Raw genomic sequence first — 20,643 nt, 5'->3', positions numbered from 1 at the left:
AGGCCGAGCCACACGCCTTTGCCTCTGTGTGATTGGTCAGGCGCCGATTGGCGCTGTGACGGAAGAGCGGCTGGCGGGAATCGCTTCAGCCTGCCGGCCGGACCCACTGTAGCGTTGCGCGTTTGCAGCTAACCGGGATCCGAAGTACGAGAGGTCGCGGAGCGGGACAACTGAGAGCACCATGTCGTCCCCGGCTTCCACCCCGAGCCGCCGCAGCAGCCGACGCGGACGAGTCACCCCCACCCGGCCCGGTGAGTTCCCTCCCGCCTCGTGTGTGGTTGACAGGCCTCGGACATGTAGTAACCTCCGTTAGCTTGGTTTGGTTAAAAATGCCTACACCTTTTCCAGTGCGGGGGTTGGGGGTTGGGAGCGTGTTTTTTAAGTAATACGACTACCCTAAGAGGCATTTCCTGGGCTTAGCCTTAGCGCTGATCGTGTTTTTCGGTTGTTTTTCATGACGGAAGTTCGAAGTGAGGAAAGCCGGTCGTCTCCCTATCGGAGACGTAGAGGCGAGGATTCTTCCACCGGAGAGCTGCCGCCAATGCCCACCTCACCAGGAGCGGACCTGCAGAGCCCACCTGCACAGAATGCCTTATTTTCCAGCCCTCCTCAGATGCATTCTTCGGGTGGGTCGGCTGTCTTTTGTTTTTCTAGTTTAACAGTTGCTATGATGCCTAAACATTCTTCTGTGTATGCTAATAGTCTTCACTGAAAACACCTGGAAGGTGAAACGGAGTTGGTACGTTAGGACCTTAGTGAGCATAGAAAGCATATTTTATAGTGGAACTACATTTTGGCTATGAAAAACTACAATAAGTATTCTGTTTAAATTGGCAAACAGCGTTCTGAAATTGGGATTTGATGTGCTATGGGGATTTCATGGTAAACCTAAATATGTTGTTTTTATAGCTATTCCTGTGGAGTTTGATGTTAGTTCGCCATTGACATATGGCACTCCCAGCTCTCGAGTGGAAGGAACCCCAAGAAGTGGGGTGAGAGGCACACCCGTGAGGCAGAGGCCAGACTTGGGCTCAGCACGAAAGGGTTTACAGGTGGATCTGCAGTCAGATGGAGTGAGTACAAAACAGCTCTGATGCCGTTTCTTGGGAGCATAAAGTAGAGCATTCCATTAACATGTCTCTACCCTGTCTTTCTCTATAGGCAGCAGCAGAAGACACAGTAGCAAGTGAACAGTCTCTAGGCCAAAAGCTTGTGATTTGGGGAACAGATGTGAATGTGGCAACATGCAAAGAAAATTTTCAGGTAAGCTTAAGTACACTAAAATTCAGTCTTGGACACTTTGGGAGGAAGTATAACATATTTGTAAATAGCCATAATACATAGCAGCAGGTTGTTAGTGGGTTAGAATTTATTCCTCAAAAGGAATTTATGCCGTGTACAAGTATTTGCATGGCGATACACTTTTTTTCCTTCTTAGTTCTTGGCATTTCAAAATGGTTTCTCTATGTGCTCTGGCTGTTCTGGAGCTGTTAGCCAAGCTGGCTGGTAACTCACACATGCCTGTGCCTTCTGAGTGCTGGCATTAAAGATGTGTGTCACCATGACCAGCTAGGTGGTAAATAAACAATCTCTTGAGCACTGGGGCAGAGGATTATAGCAAGTTCAAGGCCAGCCTGGGCTTTTTAGTGAGATCGCTGTCTCAAACCCAAAGAAGAAAAAATTATTTTTTGTACAGATAGCTATGTACTCAAATTTTTTCATGTTTATTGCTAAGGGGGCATTCCATGCACAGCTTTTATGTGGACGTTGGAGGCCAGTTTGTAGGGGCTGGTTCTTTGCACCGTGCAGGTTCTGGAGATCAAATTCAGGTTGTTAGACTTACAGGCAAGCATCCTTAATACTGACCACCATCTTACTAACCTTTTTTTTTTTTTTTTGCATTTTAATAATAATTACATATTCCTACATTCTATTAAATCTTAATATTGTTTCCCTACAAGAGATTCCTTCAGTGTTTTATTGATCCTCTGGCCAAAGAAGAAGAAAACGTTGGCATAGATATCACTCAACCTTTGTACATGCAACGACTTGGAGAGGTAATCGAATAGGATTTACAAGTGAAAGTTTTATTTTTTTAGATAATATAATTAGTAAACTATGACTGGTCCATATATCTTACAGATTAACATTACAGGAGAGCCATATTTAAATGTGAACTGTGAACACATAAAATCATTTGGCAAAAATTTGTATAGACAGCTCATCTCCTACCCACAGGTAAGAATTTGACTTTGGGTTTCCCAATTACACTAAATGTTTATAAAGTTTTTCTAGCAAGCAGAATTACATTTACATAAAAGGGATACTTGCAAAGGTTGACTATTTTTTAAAGAAAATTGTTTCACTCCAGTTAAAATGAGGATTTTTTTATATTTGCTAATTGGTAGTATTTCTTAAAAATAATGTCTTACTAGTGGTTTCTTGGATTTCATTAAGAATGGTTGGGAGTGGGTGTTAATTGGAAGCCAGTGAGGAAGGATAATGTTCAGGCGTAATTTTGTAGTTGAGGAGAACCTTAAACTCCTGGTTCTGTGGAGCCCAGAAGAGGGCTTCTGACTCCTGGAACTGTTAAAAGTGCTGAGACCTGAATCCTGTTGTCTAGCAGAGCAACAAGTGATCTCAACTCCTGAGTCATCTCTTTTTCCTCTACATTCTTTATTTTGTTTTGACAGGAGGTTATACCAACCTTTGACATGGCTGTCAATGAGATCTTCTTTGACCGTTATCCTGACTCCATCCTAGAACATCAGATTCAAGTCAGACCTTTTAATGCATTGAAGACAAAGAGTATGAGAAACCTGAATCCAGAAGGTAATAATATTTAGTAGTAGAAATATGCCTTATGTAGAAAAAGATTTCAAGGATGTGTAATAGATAATGGTAGCATTAAATTATAAGTTGAAAAGATTTATTCTGTATACTTTTATGAACTTGTATGCAGTTTTTTAACTTAACTGAAATGCCTGATAGAAATGACTTAATTCACTAACTATAAAATTGATTTATCCAAATATAATAAATCCCTAGCTAGTAGGTATGTACTGTTTAGTCACTGAAGAAAAATACTGAAGGCCAGCAAAGTGGCTCAGCTATAAAAGCAATTGCTGAGCAAACCTGATGACTTGAGTTCTTCCTTAAACTTAAAGAATTCTAGCTTGGGAGGTAAATAAGACATGAGCAGAAGGTACAGTGTCTGTCTGTGCCTTAGGGAATAGACAAAGTCCTGAACCTATAAAGGAAAAGCTGGTTGTGAAAGATAATGAAGTCTGAAAAGTGAATGTGATAGAATTTCTTTAGATAACAGAAAGCAGAGATGGAAGTAGAAAATACTGTTTGCATCTGGCTGGCTGAAGCAGGGATCTGTGAGAGTGTTTGGGACCAAGAGAGCAAGAGGAAGATTTTCCACTCATGTAATTCAGTGAAGCATATGATAAATGAATTCATTTAGATCCTGATGGTGGCTCAATTATGGGACATTAGGATTCTAACTTGGACATTTTGTGGTACTGAAAGCAGGTCAGAATTACATGTTTTCATGTGTAGAGGTTGTAGTGTTAATTAGTGATAGATTGCTCATTTGTGTGTGTACCTTAAAAAAGAAGGGGAGTGAGGAAGGTAGCTACTAGGTAAAATCATACTTTTAGAAAGCAAGAATTGCTGGGTGATCGGCTGATTTCAGAAGTTGTCAGATTGCATATAAACTTTAAGAGGGGGAAGAAAGGGTTAGCCGAGAGTGGCGAACAAGTAGGTAGAGAAAAGGGATGAAATTATTTACAGGCCTTGTGAGTCACGGTGTACTGGTGGGACAGGAGGGCCTTAAATCCTGCAAAGGTGTTAAGGAAGGAATAGAGGAGAGGCATAAGCAGGAGTAGAAATGGGAACCGAATATAAAAGAAGCTTGTTTCATAAGAGGCAAAGTGCTTTTTTTTTTTTTTTTTTTTGTAGGCACTAACTACAAAAATAGATGTGTGTATTTATAACATCCTCAGCTATGTGCTTGCTCCATTCAGTAGATGACAGAGAGGCTCAGAGTATCCCCAGAATCATCAATACTTTGTCCATGTTGTCCAGGTCTAGAGTCCAGGCTGTTCTTATGTGCAATAACATGCTATACAAGCCAGAGGAAATGTATCATTTCTAAAGGGCTATCCACCTTTTTTATTGTTAAGACAGGGTTTTTCACTAAGCAAATAAACTTAGATTGGCTGGTTGGCCAGCAAGCCCTTAAAATTCTTCTGTTTTTTCCTCCCTGGTGCTGAAATTATAAGCGGACATTCCCCCATGCCACAAGCATTTTCAGCCCAAGATTTTTACCTGAGATTTCAGGTCCTCCGGGTGGCTTTGTGAATGAGATGAGAGTCTGGGAGACAATATACCTACACATCACACTTCTCACCTGTTGATGTCTTATAAGCAGCACACCTGAGGAACAAAGGGGCCAGACATGGGCCAGCAGTGAGCCAACAAGATGGCTTAATGGGTAACGATGCTAAGCCTTACCACATGAGTTAGATTCCTAGCACTCACATAGTAGAAGAGAACTGACTTCCGTGAATTGTGTTCTGATCTCCACACTTGCACTGTGGCATGCATGTGCTCATCTGAGAGAGAGGATATATTAAAAGGTTCAGAAGTATACTGGTGCCGAGAGGAGAGGATACTGACCAGCTGTTCCTGCTGATGGTGCATGCTGAATCTCTGTTGGTCATCTCTACTTCTACCTGGGAGGGCTGAGGGAAGTGGCTGGTGGACAACCCAATCTTTCTTCATTTACAGACATTGATCAGCTCATCACCATCAGCGGCATGGTCATCAGAACATCACAACTGATTCCCGAGATGCAGGAGGCCTTTTTCCAATGCCAAGTCTGTGCCCACACCACCCGAGTGGAGATGGACCGAGGCCGAATTGCTGAGCCCTGCACGTGTGTACACTGCCACACTACGCACAGCATGGCTCTGATCCACAATCGTTCACTATTCTCTGACAAGCAGATGGTATGTGACTACTCTGCACCCGTGATGAGGTTCCCTGACACACACCTGTGTTCTGCCTGTCTAATCCTCAGCCAAATTTAATTTGTCAGTTTACCATCAACCTTCCTCAGTGGACTTCTGTTCTTTCCATTTTTGTTGGTTTTGTTAATGACTTGAATTTATACAAAGGCCTGTAATTGTTTCTCATGGCACTTTTTTTTTGTTCCTCAAGTTTTTCTCTTTTATTTTTCAGATCAAACTTCAAGAGTCTCCTGAAGATATGCCTGCTGGGCAGACACCTCACACTGTTGTCCTTTTTGCCCACAATGATCTTGTAGACAAGGTTCAGCCAGGCGACAGAGTGAATGTCACAGGTAAGAATGTAGGTTTGTAACAAAAAGACAAAAGTTGTGTTATAGTTTACTACTGTTTAAGTTCTCAGATGCGGGTTTTAGAATCAGAGGCCTGATTCGAGAGCGATCTCAGAACTTGACTGGTAATGTTGATGTCACGAGAGCAGCTTTAGGGAGCATTTAGTAACTCAGAGACAGAGCACCAACTTGTGGTTCATAAATGCTTTTCTACTATTTCCTACAGCTGAGGGTTAACATTACTTATAGAGTAAAATGGGACAGAACACTTTACATATGGCAAAGCTGTTGCCAACTTTTTGACTGTTACTGTTCATTGCTGCATTAATTTGTGTTTCTAGATTCTAAATGCTGTCTCTTACTGAAAAAATGCCCTGTCTTCGATGTCATTTGCATGTGGCAGGCCTTCCATATTTTGGAGGAATATGGGCACTTGGTCAAGGGTGAAGGATTGAGAAACAGCATTGTTCCTCATGGGGAATTGAATCCAAGGATCCCTGGCTCCTGAGTCTGGGGCTTGCGGTCCCAGCTACCTAGTGAGTCAGGATTTCTTCCCCAACATAAGAGAGCCATACAATCCAAGTTTGCCCCCACCCCTTGCCCTTAGTTTTCTCATCAGTGGTCTATCACCTAGAGGAACAAACTGGAAGGTTCTAAATGCCATCAATAATAACCTAGTCTACATTACCTTGTTGGTAAAGTGTAAGTGTTACATAAATGCTGTTTTGTTTTGTTTTTGTTTTTTGTTTAATTTTGTGTATTGGGGTGAAAATCAAGCAAATAGTTTATGGAAGTCCTCTTGCTCTTTTCATACTGGGGCCTGAAGATTGATTCAGGTCATCAGGCTTGGTAGCAAGAACCTTCACCTGCTAAAGCACCTCACTAGCTCTGTAAGCTGTTTTCTTCTGTTTTTAATGAGAATTACATTGTCTTGTTAAAGGATCATGATCTGTGCTACAAGGATGTAGAGGGCCTAGTAAAATGGTCCAGTGGATCGAGGGTACTTGCCATGCAATTCTGATGACCTGAGTTCCTTCCCTTAGTCCTACATGATAGAAGGAGAGAACCAGTTCCCAAAAGGTGTCCACTGACTTCCACCACATCCTGGCATATGAGTGCATGCACATACACAACAGGCGTCTTACACCCTGATAATAAACTAAAGCTTTCATTTTTTTAAAGCAACAGAAATAAAATTATCGTGAAGTTCAAGGCTAGTTTGAAACGCAGAGAAGAGCCTCAGATATACCATTTTAACAAAACCTTCCTTCTTGGAGACTGTATACATTTAGAGTGGTTAAAGTATTATTTACCACTTAATTTCTCCAAATTACCTTCTCTGGGGTGATAGTGGCATTCAGTGCCAGGGGTCAAGCCCAGGGCTTTGCACATACTAAGCACATGTTCACTGTGAACTATGTGTCCAGCCCTCAATTAGGTTCATGAAAAGATTGTCCTAAATTGTCATTTTCCCTTCACCTTTAAGTAGGCTGTCTTGCTATTTCAGGTTTTTGGTATGGGCTGTAGCATTTTGTTCAGCTGATTACTATGTAAATTCTTTTTTGTTTTTCATTTTGTACCTACAATTGTGTACTGAGTAGTTGTGCAGATAATTCCCTAAGCTCATACAACACAGCTGGTTAACAAATATGATTTTGGATCTGTTCTTAAAAACCTGTGTTTAGTCTGTGTCTTGACTTTCTTAATGGAGGCCTTAGTCTGGAAGACTTGGGCTTGAGTGGGTGGGTGCTCAGGTGAGCTGGAGCCCCCAATACTGCACATTCCCTTTGCTGTCCACTGAGTTCACAGACAAGTAGAAACAAGTTGTGTTTCCTATATGTTGTTAGGCATATATCGAGCAGTGCCTATTCGAGTTAATCCAAGAGTGAGCAACGTGAAGTCTGTCTATAAAACCCACATTGATGTCATCCATTATCGGAAAACGGATGCAAAGCGCCTGCATGGCCTTGATGAGGAAGCAGAGCGGAAACTTTTTTCAGAGAAACGGGTGAAATTGCTTAAGGAACTTTCCAGGAAGCCAGATATTTATGAGCGGCTTGCTTCAGCCTTGGCTCCCAGCATTTATGAACATGAAGATATAAAAAAGGTAACAGTGGAGTATTAGCTTGGTATTGAGATTCAGTTATTTAGAATCAAGTAACTAAAGATCCACTTGCCACTGTTACTGTCTTCCAGAGGTAGGAACTGTTTGCTCTGTAACATAGCAAAGCACTGGCTCCTGCCTTGGTTGATAGTTGAGTGTTACTGTTTTGTTATGGGGGAGGGGTTGTCTGTATGTGTTTGTAGAGAGACTTATCTGTGCTGTGTATATTCATGTTTTAAATGTTACTGTTGTTGTTTATAGACCCGTCTCTGCTGTGCACATTGTGTTCCTAAACCTAGGAGGTTATACAGGGTCAGAGCAGGGATACATGCTGGTCAAAATTTAGGGTAATGTCTACTTAGGTTTGTGTTGGTTAGGAATACTTAGAATGGCATGAGCACTCTTAGATAATTTTGGTAATACTTTGAACCTATAAAATAGAAAAGTATCTCTAAAACATAAGCTAAGAATAGACTATACAACAAATGAATGTTTAGCTTATTTGTTTGTTTTATTTTTTAGGGAATCCTACTTCAACTCTTTGGTGGAACAAGGAAGGATTTCAGTCATACTGGAAGGGGTAAATTCCGTGCTGAGATTAACATCCTTCTGTGTGGTGACCCTGGTACCAGCAAGTCCCAGCTGCTACAGTATGTGTACAACCTGGTCCCCAGAGGCCAGTACACGTCTGGAAAAGGCTCCAGTGCAGTTGGCCTCACAGCCTATGTGATGAAAGACCCTGAGACCAGGCAGCTCGTCCTCCAGACAGGTGCCCTTGTTTTGAGTGACAATGGCATATGTTGCATTGACGAGTTTGACAAAATGAGTGAAAGCACAAGATCCGTGCTGCATGAGGTCATGGAGCAGCAGACTCTGTCCATCGCAAAGGTGGGTGCTGCTGTCCACTGTGACTGCAGGCCTGCAACAGTCGGTTTCAAAACGTCTTACATTAGTTGCTTTTACTCACTAATTTGTAGTACTTATAAACTTGAATTTGTGTTAAAGTTACTACCAGTTGGCTTTCTTATTTGAAAAATGTGGCTGGAGAGATGGCTCAGTGGTTGAAAGTAGTAGGTGCTTGGCCAGAAAACTTGGATTTGATTCCTAGCACCCATTCACATGTGACTCACAACCATCTGTCTTCTGTAACTAGTTCCAAAGGATCCAGTGCCCTCTTCTAAACTCCAAGATTACTAAGCACACATGTAATGCACAAATGTGTTCAGGCGAACAAAACACCCAGAACATAAAATGCAGTTTGAACTAAAACTGTGACTGCAGAATGAGTATGTCTGCTCAGTTCTAGTCATGAGTCTGAGCTTAGGGTCCCATGTGCATTAAAGTCAATGAGACTCTTGAATAGCAGAATCAACAGAGCAAATGGGGTGCCAGAGGTCAGATGAAAATGGTTTTCCTTTGTATGGGAGTCAGGAAAAGGCTTCTAACTACACTATTCCTCTGATAGGCTGGGATCATCTGTCAGCTCAATGCACGAACCTCTGTCCTGGCAGCAGCAAATCCTATTGAGTCTCAGTGGAATCCTAAAAAAACAACCATTGAAAATATCCAACTACCACACACATTGCTGTCAAGGTACTAAAACATTTCTGTATGATAAATGCTTCTATTAGAAATTGATAGCTGGAGGTTGAAAAGCAGTCAACAACTCCTAAGTCTCTTCACTGACATTTAAACACTCGGATTTAGTTGGTTGGCCCTTTTGTCAGGATTTATATGTCTTAATTATTTGACTAAATTTGCTTTGCTTCTTGTGGTGGTAGAGATTTAATGAAAGGCCTCTTGTGTGTTAAGCAAGTATCACTGAAATATTGTCCTTATGTCCTCAAAACAGTTGAAGATGTTTTTAGCCAAATACAATATCCAATTGGTCCTGGATTACAGTATCATTTCTCAGAAAAGAGTTCTAACTTTTCCTTTGCTCTTACCTAGACAAGACTGAGGATTGGTCAGCTGGGAACGTGGCAGCTTTCTGTGGGCATATGTGCAGTCGATGAGTGACATTAACACCTTCTAAGTCCTGTGTGTATGTATGTTGGTGTCTGAACTAGGAAGACAGTGTTTTTCTCTTGTCCTGCCAGGTTTGATCTCATTTTCCTCATGCTAGACCCTCAAGATGAGGCATATGACCGGCGTCTAGCTCATCACCTGGTTTCATTGTACTACCAAAGTGAGGAACAAGTAGAAGAGGAGTTCCTGGACATGGCAGTGCTGAAAGACTACATCGCATATGCACATAGTACCATCATGCCCCGGCTGAGTGAGGAGGCCAGCCAGGCTCTCATTGAGGTAACCAGGCTTATAAGACATAAGTTTATAGCTCTGGGTGAGTTATCTGTTTCTCTTAACAAGTAGAATGATGGGAGTGGCAGCATCTTCCTAGAAGATGGGGGAGGGGCATTAGAGAGGGAAGGAAGGGGATAACATTTGAAAGGTAAATACATAAAATATCCAATAAAAAATGTCATCTAATAGAAAGTTGTAGAAAGTTCTAATTCCAGTCCAGGGTTTCTATCCTGGATTTGATCACTTAGTTCCTAGATAAACGACACAAAACTTTGATATTTATAATAGGCTTTAATCAGCATAAGAGCTGAGCAGATATCTATTCTCTATGCTATTACATCTATTTCCCAGCCAGTGATCCCACTATAACTTAGTCAACCCACAACTCCCCTAACCCATGACAGCTTCTTCCTCTCTTTACCTTCTTCTCCCCTTTATGGTTCTCCCCCCATCGGAAGCCCAGAGTCCTAAACCTCACCTTTGTCTCTTCTACTCAGCTATTGGCATCTTTATTTACCAATTAGAAATGACTTGAGGACAGGGTCACATAGTGTCACTTAGGTCTAAGTACAGACTCTGTCCTGCCAGCTCTCTCTGGGGCAACCAGGTCTCAGCGACTGACACTTAGCATTACAATACATAGCAAAAGACCAAACCTCAACATTAAGATATGTGATATTTAGATTCCCCCATAGTATAAAGCTGGACAAGAATGGACTAGGGCATGTTTGGTCTGAGTATAATGTTTCCGGCATGCGTTTTGATGGGCTTATATCCTAGCTAGGTTACAAAAGACTAGGTGAAGATTACACATGGTAGTAATTTTTCATTCATATCATGAAATAAATGAAACTGCATGTAAAATGATTTAATTCACTTTGAAACATTCAGTTACTTTACATGTCCTGCAAAGTGGATCTTTTGGCTGTCATTTGCCACACCTTTCCTTACAGGGCCTCTGCTTCATTTCTTTCCTCTGCCACTGTTCTCTTTGCTTGTGTTTGGTGGTGGTGGTGGTGTGTGTAAATCTGTCATATGTGTGTATCCATGTAACAATCTTCTGTGTTTCTGTGTGGGCGATTTCCAAGTCCACAGCCTAGATCCAATTTGTAATTACCTACAGTAACCCTCACTGCAGGCAAACAGCCTTTTTATTTAACAGAACCCTAATTGATGTCATTATCCATGGTTTCACTTGTATTTTTTCCTACCTTCAATAGGCTTATGTAAACATGAGGAAGATCGGGAGTAGCCGGGGAATGGTTTCTGCTTACCCTCGACAGCTAGAGTCATTGATTCGTTTAGCAGAAGCCCATGCTAAAGTAAGATTTTCAGACAAAGTTGAAGCAATCGATGTGGAAGAGGCAAAGCGCCTTCACCGGGAGGCTCTGAAACAGTCTGCAACCGACCCCCGTACTGGCATTGTGGATATATCTATTCTTACTACAGGTTTGTTACTTTCTCTGAACCAAAAAGTTAAATCAGAAGAGATTCTATCTTCTCTGGTATTTGGTATCTATTAAAATCCATTTCAAGCTAGAATCTGGAAGGTCATTTGGGCCCAGGAATTCTAGGTGAGCTGAGGCAGCTTAGTAAGGCCCTAACTCTAAGAATTTGGTCTCGCTAAACAGCTTATATAGGCTTCCAATGAAGCTAGTGATAGGTAAGATAATTAAAATAACAAAGTCTTGTGTTCTTGAATGTGCTCTGGCATTTGGCTGTTCTACCTTCCTTGGCAGTACTGCTGAAGGAATGTTTATAGGAATCTAACATCTTACTCATGGCAGAAACATTTCCATTGATTTCTTTTTAAAATAGGAATGAGTGCCACTTCTCGTAAACGGAAAGAAGAGTTAGCTGAAGCTTTGAGAAAACTTATTTTATCTAAGGGTAAAACACCAGCCTTAAAGTACCAACAGCTGTTTGAGGATATTCGGGGCCAATCTGACACAGTAAGTATTTTATATGTATTGTGTAAGTGATAAACATAAATAAGATGGCCTCTTCTATAAACACATGAAGAAATACATAAATAAAATGTTTGGACTTTAGATTTGTTTTAGGGATGAAATAATTGCATGTCCTTTTGCAATTGAAGATGAATTGTTAGTTTTTTAAAAAAATGTTGGTCAAAGTCAAGGCCTGCTTGTTTTATTTTTATAACACTTTTATCCTTGACCGCATTGGCGTGGTAAAGGCAGAGCTTACAAAGGACAACAGACACCTAGTCCTTTGAAGAAACTCTAGCATGGTTGATAAGATAGCTCAGTATATAAAGGCAATGCCTACCACCAAGCCTAATGAGCGGAGCTCTCTCTGGGGCCTGTGTGCTGGAATAAGAGAGCTGACTTTGACTTCTTCTACACCAGCCCACAGGCACCAAAAAAAAATATATATATATATATATATATATAGTCTAACAATAAAGTATGTGTGCCTAACGGTAAGGGCTCAATCTGACATTTTTATTTCCTAGGCAATTACCAAGGACATGTTTGAAGAGGCCCTGCGTGCTTTGGCTGATGATGATTTCCTGACAGTGACTGGGAAGACTGTTCGCCTACTCTGAGCTGCACAGCCCTTGGACTAGAGTCACTGTTGTTACTGATACAAATGGAGTCTGAAAGGCAGCATCCCACTGTATAAACATTTGCTATTGGGATGTATTTTGTTAGTAAATTTATGGGGTTTTTTTTTTGTTTGTTTGTTTTTTTATCAACATTTGATTTGCTTTATTGAAAGGTGACAACTAGAACAGGTAAATACAGTGGGACTGTGGGGAACATGCGCAGAACGACCACACAAGTGAATGCAGAAACCCCTCCAGGGAAACCCACTTCCTTAGCAAGGGCCCATTTCTCCGGGTTTTCACCAGCGCAACTGACATCAGTCAACAGGGAGTTTACTCTGCAAGACTCAGCAGCTAGATTCGGACTACACAAAGTGACTAACTGTGCCAAATTTTTAAAATTTCTTCAGTAGTTGTTTTTGTCACGAAGCAGTTTGTAAGTAGATCTCTAGAAAGGACAATCCACACCTTTTCAGAACATCTAAATTTCTATCTGTGCAACCTAAACAGTAGTTAGGGTCCTCTATTGTACAAATTCGCTACACTACATACACAAATATACAACAAGCGTAACAACCTTCATATAAGACAGCCTAGGTCCCAGCTACCTGCACCCTTGTGTCTCTAACAGTTTTGTGTCTTCTGGTGTTTTTGAGAAGAGGGACAGTACTGTCGTGCTCGGTAAGCTTTGGTGACAGTTGTCGGTTTTGTAAAAGGACTGCACCCCCCACCCCCTTGCAGTCTTGTTTCTGGCCTCTCAAGTTCTCTGAAGGGAAGGAGAGGAGACCACGAGATCCAGGACGGCCCACTTTCCGAGCCCCATGCAGGCGAGCTCCAGAGCTCTTGGAGGCTGGCGGGGGTTGAAAAGGCACACAGCGCCTCAGCGTCAATTAAACCATTCCTTAGATATCTGCCACGTGGCACAGAGTACATCCACGCCCACTCTGATGAAACCTGAAATTCACTCAACTAATATATTTCAAGCCAAAAGCATGAGTGCTTAACACTGGGGAGAAAGCGAGAACAGCGTGTGTGAGTCTCACGTCTCGCAGACAGCAATGAAATGGGTGATTGTGGAGGCGGCTTCTCACCTGCACATCTCTTTGTCCAGTTCAGACAGCAGCAGCCCGTTCTGTTCGGCATAGCGGGCTGTGTGGTTGATCCTGAGCCCTGGGGTGCGGGCTGTGTGGTCCCCTGTAACTGTGGTGGCCGGAGGGGAGCCAATCTGAAGCTGGGCCACCTGCTCTGCTCTGGACTGGCCAGTGTCTTCAGCAGATTGTTCTCTGGCTGCGAGTTTTTCTCTGTTAGTTCTTTGATCTGCTCCCTCAGCACCCCCACTTCCTCTCTAACTGCACACATCAAATGACTTTTCACCAGATCCATAGCTTGCTCTATTTTGTTGCTACCACACTTGCACCAGAGCTATTGTCAAGTCTCATGGAAGTGTTTTCAGTTCCCAGGAAAGACAAGAAAGAAATTGAGAAATGTCTCAGTTGGTAAACTCCTAGATCCATCGCCACTGGTCTACACCATTGGGATTTCATGCAATTGCAGCCAAATTTTAAAAAAAAAACAGAACACAAAAACAGCCTCGTGGAAGAAGAGGGAGAGAGGGAAAGCTCCAGCAGCCTGCTTGAAACCAGATAAAGCCTAGCTGTCTGCAGCTCGGGCGTGAGAGTGGCCCGTGTCCACCGCAGCCCAGTCCGCCCCGCTGCCGGCTGCACTCTAGAGTGTAAATTTATGTTTTATAACACCTCTTTTTAAACATTTCAAATCATCAACATACACAATAGAGATTATATTCTCAAAATGCCATATTTTTAAGTAGCTTGCTTCTCACCTGTGTATACACAAAGAGCCTAAGTCCAGTTTTGGAAGTTTTCTAATCTGTATTGCAATGCTGGAGATGAAGCTAAGACTGCCATGCATGCTGTATGTACAAGCTATGGCCTTAGTGGGTGGAGATAACAAATTGGCCAAGATTATATCCCATAACTATTAGAACAAAAATATGCTTGAAAAATTGTTAGATCAAGTTGCCTTCTGTTTTTTCCTAATATGTAGAACATTTTCCTAAATAAATGATAGAAAAGTAATACTTGGCTTAAATTGATTTCTCATTAAGAATAGAACTTTGCTAAATACTATATTCTTGAACTCATAATAGTGCTTTATAGGTTATTAAAAAACTCAAGGTATGAATTTCATGAATTTTTTTAGATTCTTAAATCATTCATTTCAAGGCCATTGTAACATTAACTCTTATGTAAATATTACTACAATAAATCTCTAAACCATTTGAATTTTATGAAGTATTCGGCATTCTCACAGGTTGTGCTAATAGATCTAAAAATTAGTGTTTACATAGCACTCAGATGTTGGTATGGAAATGATGCATTTCAAAGGAAGGAGTGGTTGAGTTGGGACATCACCAAAGGCCATGGCCATTTACCTAATCTAGTTGTGAATTGACATGAGTTCCTGTTAGAAGTTGGCTTCATGTGTCATCCTTACAGACACCCTGTGGAAGTTGACCTTTAACAGATGAGGGCATAAGAAACCACATGATTTATCTGAATTTCCAAAACGAGATAGAACTCACAGCTTTATGTTCTGGCTAGAACCACATTTTATCTAGACCCAGTTCTTGGGCTTCCAGAATCTTGCAGAAAAGGCTTTAAAAAAAAAAAAACAAAACATAAAACCAGGACTTGCTTACAGTTTCAGTTTAGTTCATTATTGTCGCCAGAAGTATGGCAGCAGATAGACATAGTGGCTGGAGAAGTGGTTGGGAGCTACACCGTGATCCACAGGCAGACATACATGGCCTAGCATGGGCATTTGAATCCACAAAACCCACACCCTCCAGTGGCCAGCTCCAACGAGGACATGCCTCTTAATTCTTTTCATACTCTACTTGATCATTAAGCATTTCAATATTTGATATTCTTAATCAAACTGTCTAGACTTTCACAGGCACAAGCATCTGAAGGTAACAGGAAAACATGTTCTAAGGCCACTGTATGATGTAGTTCTTGATGACTTGGTGAAGAAAACGTTTACTGCTCTGAGGACCTGGATTGGTCCTAGGACCCATGCTCAGTAGCTGTAACTCCAGCTCCAGGGAATTAGGTGCCCTCTTCTGGCCTCTATAGGCAACTGCTAACACATAACAAAAGCTCCTTATTTTAAGAAAGAATTGCTATTGCTACTGATCAGGTATTGATTTTCAGACAGTCACTAGAGTTGTAGAGTTGATGTGTGAAATAAACCAGTTTTTCCCCAAATTAAATTTTCAGCCTAAAATGATGGCTAGAAGATTGTGAACATATTAATATTTAAAATTAAATACTTTGGAGACTGGAGAGATAGCTCAGTGGTTAAGAGGTCTGACTGCTCTTCCAGAGGTCCTGACTTCAATTCCTAGCAACCGACTCACAACCATCTGTAATGGAATGCAATGCCCTCTTCTGGTGTGTCTGAATATAGAGCTACAGTGTATTCATATACATAGAATAAATCTAAAAAACATAATGTATACCCACGTTGACTAAATAGATCTATGTACTCAATATTAAACCCTTAATACTAGCAATATGTTTCTAAATTTTGTAATTGAATGTAAAGAAATATATACCTATGGATGTATAGTCTTAGGTGCTAGAATTACATATAATCGGCACACCTAACATAAACCATTTATAACTTACTACTAAATTCCAAAGTTTCTGTTGACTCCGGGGTGAAGTTGAAAACTTGTCTGTAAGTTTTCTGCACTGTGAATTATCTTTCTATTATAGCTAAGTATTTTGGGAAGAGATATACTTAAACTATGAAAATATTAAGTTTCTCATCAAATTTCCTGTAACCTTAAATACCAGGACTCATAAAAATTTTCTCTTTCCAATTGGGCAATGTCAGTAAGCCGCATTAAAGAGACATAGACGATCAGACTGGATACATAAACAGAATCCAGCGTTTTGCAGCATACAAGAAACTCATCTCAGAGTCAAAGACAGACACTATCTCAGAGTAAAAGGCTGGGCGAACACCTTCGAAGCAAACAACCCCAAGAAACAAGTTGGAGTAGACATTCTAATATCGAATAAAGTAGATTTTCAACCAAAAGTCATCAAAAAGTATAAGAAAGGACACTTTTTACTCATTACCGGGAAATTTTATCAGGATGAATTCTCAATCCTTAACATATATGCTCCAAATACAAGAGCACCCATATTCAAAACAGAAACCCTACTAAAGCTCAAAATATACATTACACCACACACAATAATAGTGGGAGACTTCAACATCCCACTCTCATCAATGGACAGATCATGAAAGCAGAAAGTGAACAGTGATGCAGTGAAACTTGCAGAGGTTATGAACAGACATCTACAGAAGATTTCCAAAAAAAAAAAAAAAAAAAAAAAAAAAAAAAAAAAAAAACACCTTCTTCTCAGCACCACATGGCATCTTCTCCAAAACTGACTATATAGTCTGTCACAAAACAAGCCTCAATTGATGTAGGAAGAGTGAAATACTTCCATGCATCTTATCAGATCACCATGGACTAAGGATGGTCTTTAATAACAACAAAGACAACAAAAGCCCATATACATATGGAAGCTGAACAATGTTCTACTCAAAGATAGCATGGGCAAAGAAGAAATAAAAAAAGAAATTAAGGATTTTCTAGAATTTAATGAAAGCACAACATACCCAAACCTATGGGATGCAATGAAAACAGTACTAAGAGGAAAACTCATACCTCTGAGTGCTTCAAAAAAAAAAAAAAAAGAAAAAAAAAAAAAAAAGGCCCAGGACCAGATGGATTCAGTGCAGAATTCTATCAGACATTTATTGACAACATAATTCCAATATTCTACAAACTATTACAAAAATAGAGTCAGATGGAAAACTACCCAAAACATTCTTCAAATACACAATAACTCTCATTCCTAAACCACACAAAGACCCTACAAGGAAAGAGAACTTCAGACCAATTTCCCTTATGAACATTGATGCAAAGGTATTCAACAAAATTCTTGCAAACAGAATCCAAGAACACATCTAAACAATCATTCACCATGATCAAGTAGGCTTCATCTCTGGGATGCAAGGATGGTTTAATATAGGAAAATCCATCAACATAATCCACGATAAAGACAAACTCAAAGAAAAAACACCACATGGTCATCTCACTAGATGCTGAGAAAGCATTTGACAAAATTCAACACTCCTTCATGTTAAAAGTCTTGGCTAGAGCAGAAATCCAAGGCCCATACCTAAACATAATAAAAGCAATATACAGCAAACCAATAGCCAACATCAAACTAAATGATGAGAAACTTGAAACAATCCCAATAAAATCAAGGACTAGACAAGGCTGCTCACTCTCCCCCTACCTATTCAGCATAGTACTGGAAGTCCTAGACGGAGCAATTAGACAGCAAAAGGAAATCAAAGGGATACAACTTGGAAAGGAAGAAATCAGAATATTACTATTTGCAGATGCCATGATAGTATACTTAAGTGACCCCAAAAATTCCACCAGAGAACTTCAACAGCTGATAAACAACTTCAACAAAGTGGCTGAATATAAAATTAACTGAAACAAATCAGTAGCCTTCATCTGCTCAAAAGATAAACATGCTGAAAAAGAAATTAGGGAAAAGATACCCTTCCCAATTGTCAAAAACAATATGAAATACCTTGGTGTGACTCTAACTAAGCAAGTGAAGGACCTGTATGACAAGAACTTCAAATCTCTGAAGAAGGAAATTGAAAATCTCAGAAATAGAAATACTTTCCATGCTCATGGATTGGAAGGAACAACATTGTTAAAATGGCCATCTTACCAAATCAATCTACAGATTCAATGCAATCCCCATCAAAATTCCAAATCAATTCTTTATAGAGTTGGAAAGAACAATTTGCAAATTCATCTGGAATAACAAAAAACCTCAATTATCGAAATCTATTCTCAACAAGAAAACACCTACGGGAATCACCATCCTTTACCTCAAGCTATATTTCAAGGCAAATGTGTTACTAAACTGTGTGGAACTGGCACAGAGATAGGCAGGTAGATCAATGGAACAGAATAGAAAATCCAGAAATGAACCCTCATATATAAGGTCACTTGATTTTTGACAAAGGAGCTGAAACCAATCAATGGAAAAAGAACAGCCTCTTCAACAAATGGTATTGGCTCAACTGTCAGTCAGCATGCAGAAGAATGAAAATAGACCCTTTCTTATCTCCTTGTACAAAGCTCAAAAGCAAGTGGATCAAATATCTCCATAATAACCAAGGTACACTGATACTATTAGAAGAGAAAGTAGGGAAAAGCTTAAAACACATAGGCACAGGGGAAAATTTCCTGAACAGAACACCAATGGCTTGTGCTCTAAGACCAAGGATTGAGAAATGGGACTTAATGAGATTGCAGAGTTTCTTTAACTCTATGGCCACTGTCAAGAAAACAAAAAGGCAGCCTATAGATTGGGAAAAGATCTTTACCAATCCCACATCTGATAGAGGTCTAATATCCAATATATACAAAGAACTCAAGAAGTTGGACTCCAGAGAATCAAACAATCCTTTTTAAAAATGGGGTACAGACCTAAACAAAGAATTTTCAATTGAGGAATATCAAATGGCTGAGAAGCATCTAAGGAAGTGCTCGACATCATTAGCCATCAGGGAAATACAAATCAAAACAACCCTGAGATTCTACCTCACACCAGTCAGAATGGCTAAGTTCAAAAACTCAGATGACAGCAGATGCTAGTGAAGATGCAGAGAAAAAGGAACACTCCTCCACTGTTGGTGGGGTTGTAAGCTGGTACAACCACTTTGGGAATCAGTCTGGCAGTTCCTCAGAAAATTGGACATAGTACTACCTGAAGACCTAGTTATTCCACTTCTGGGCATATACCCCAGAAAAGCTGCAACATACAATAAGGACACATGCTCCACCATGTTCATAGCAGTCTTATTTATGATAGCCAGAAGCTGGAAAGAACTCAGATGTACTTCAGTAGATGAATTGATAAAAAAAAATTGTGGTACATTTATATATTGGAGTACTACTCAACTATTAGAAACAATGACTTTAGGAAATTCCTAGGAAAATGGATGTATCTAGAAAATATCATCCTGAGTGAGGTAACCCAGTCAGTCACAAAAGAACACACATAATATGCAGTCACTGATAAATGGATACTAGCTCCAGGAAGCTCTGAATAACCAAGAAACAACTCACAGATCATATGAAGCTCAAAAAAAAAGGCCAAAAAGTAGAAGCCTCAGTCATTCCTAGAAAGAAAAGAAAAGAAAAGAAAAAAACAAGTGTATAGCACCCACTCAGAGTGGGGTACACCTAGAGCTTAAATCATTAATAACTCTAGAGGTAAGAAGGTAGCCTTGTAGCAATTTTGGTATTTAAAAATCATTATGTTTAATCTATACACACTAAGAAAATTTTGAATATTTCCATGTTATGTTTTGTCCTACATGTACTTTATGCTATGGTAACTAGTAAGATTTTAATACGTAGTATCAAACTTTTAAAAAAATCAAGTACTGACAAAAATATATTCATATAGTTTTATGCCAAAATGCTTTTAACATCTGTACATATAAAGTTGTAAGAAAAAATAAAGTTGTAAGAAAAAAAAAGAAAAATAAATAAATGAATAAAATACACCCTCAAGCTGTAACGATAGTCTATAGAACCAGAATTAGGATGAGGATCAGGTGGTAACATCTTGACCAGAATTGTGTGGTTGTGTATTTTGGTCATGAAAAACAATTTAAAAAATTTAAAACTCATGTTCATTTGTCCCAAAGATTTATGTCAATTAGCAATCTCCGCTTTATCTTTTTAGTCATATTGAATTAAATTTACTTTTTGTCTGTCATCAAATTTTGTTTCTTAAATTTTTAGACTTACTATGAGCCAAAAGAATCTGGACTGAGTTGAGAACACTACATCAGTACTTACTTACAAGCAAATTTGGTACTAAGTACATATTGTAAAAAAGAACCAAAAAACCTTGAGCATGAATCCTGTGGAGACAGTCTACATGCATATAATAACTCATATGATATATTTTAATAAACCTAATTTTCAGCATTTTGTTTATTGATATTATATTTTCTACAGTATAATTGAAAAGGGGAACAACATAAAGACTTTCAATAAACATATATACTAATTTATATATAGTCCAGACTAAGTATATATACTTAGAATCTGCTTTGGAAGAGTATCATTATCAAAAGTATATATGT

The 20,643-nt window shown here is 39.8% G+C and overlaps 1 protein-coding gene and 1 pseudogene across 2 annotated transcripts; one reads left to right on the top strand and one right to left on the bottom strand.

Moving 5' to 3' along the window:
* The first annotated feature begins 123 nt into the window (after nt 1-123).
* MCM4 (minichromosome maintenance complex component 4) lies at nt 124-12,565 on the top strand. Its single transcript, XM_080918722.1, has 16 exons — nt 124-251; nt 465-626; nt 910-1,073; nt 1,162-1,263; nt 1,962-2,057; nt 2,143-2,238; nt 2,694-2,832; nt 4,798-5,018; nt 5,251-5,371; nt 7,216-7,475; nt 7,995-8,360; nt 8,938-9,065; nt 9,572-9,779; nt 10,997-11,225; nt 11,595-11,728; nt 12,253-12,565. The coding sequence occupies exons 1-16, from the start codon at nt 182-184 to the stop codon at nt 12,343-12,345; spliced, it is 2,589 nt and encodes an 862-aa protein (XP_080774848.1). The 5' UTR covers nt 124-181; the 3' UTR covers nt 12,346-12,565.
* Nucleotides 12,566-12,770: 205 nt separating this feature from the next.
* Nucleotides 12,771-13,855, bottom strand: LOC308422304 (TSC22 domain family protein 1-like; annotated as a pseudogene). Its single transcript has one exon. The product of its transcript is annotated as a TSC22 domain family protein 1-like (transcript).
* Nucleotides 13,856-20,643: the final 6,788 nt, after the last annotated feature.

This window comes from Micromys minutus, assembly GCF_963924665.1.
Source record: "Micromys minutus genome assembly, chromosome: 7".
Taxonomy (NCBI): domain Eukaryota; kingdom Metazoa; phylum Chordata; class Mammalia; order Rodentia; family Muridae; genus Micromys; species Micromys minutus.
This window is presented reverse-complemented; position numbering and strand designations above follow the sequence as displayed.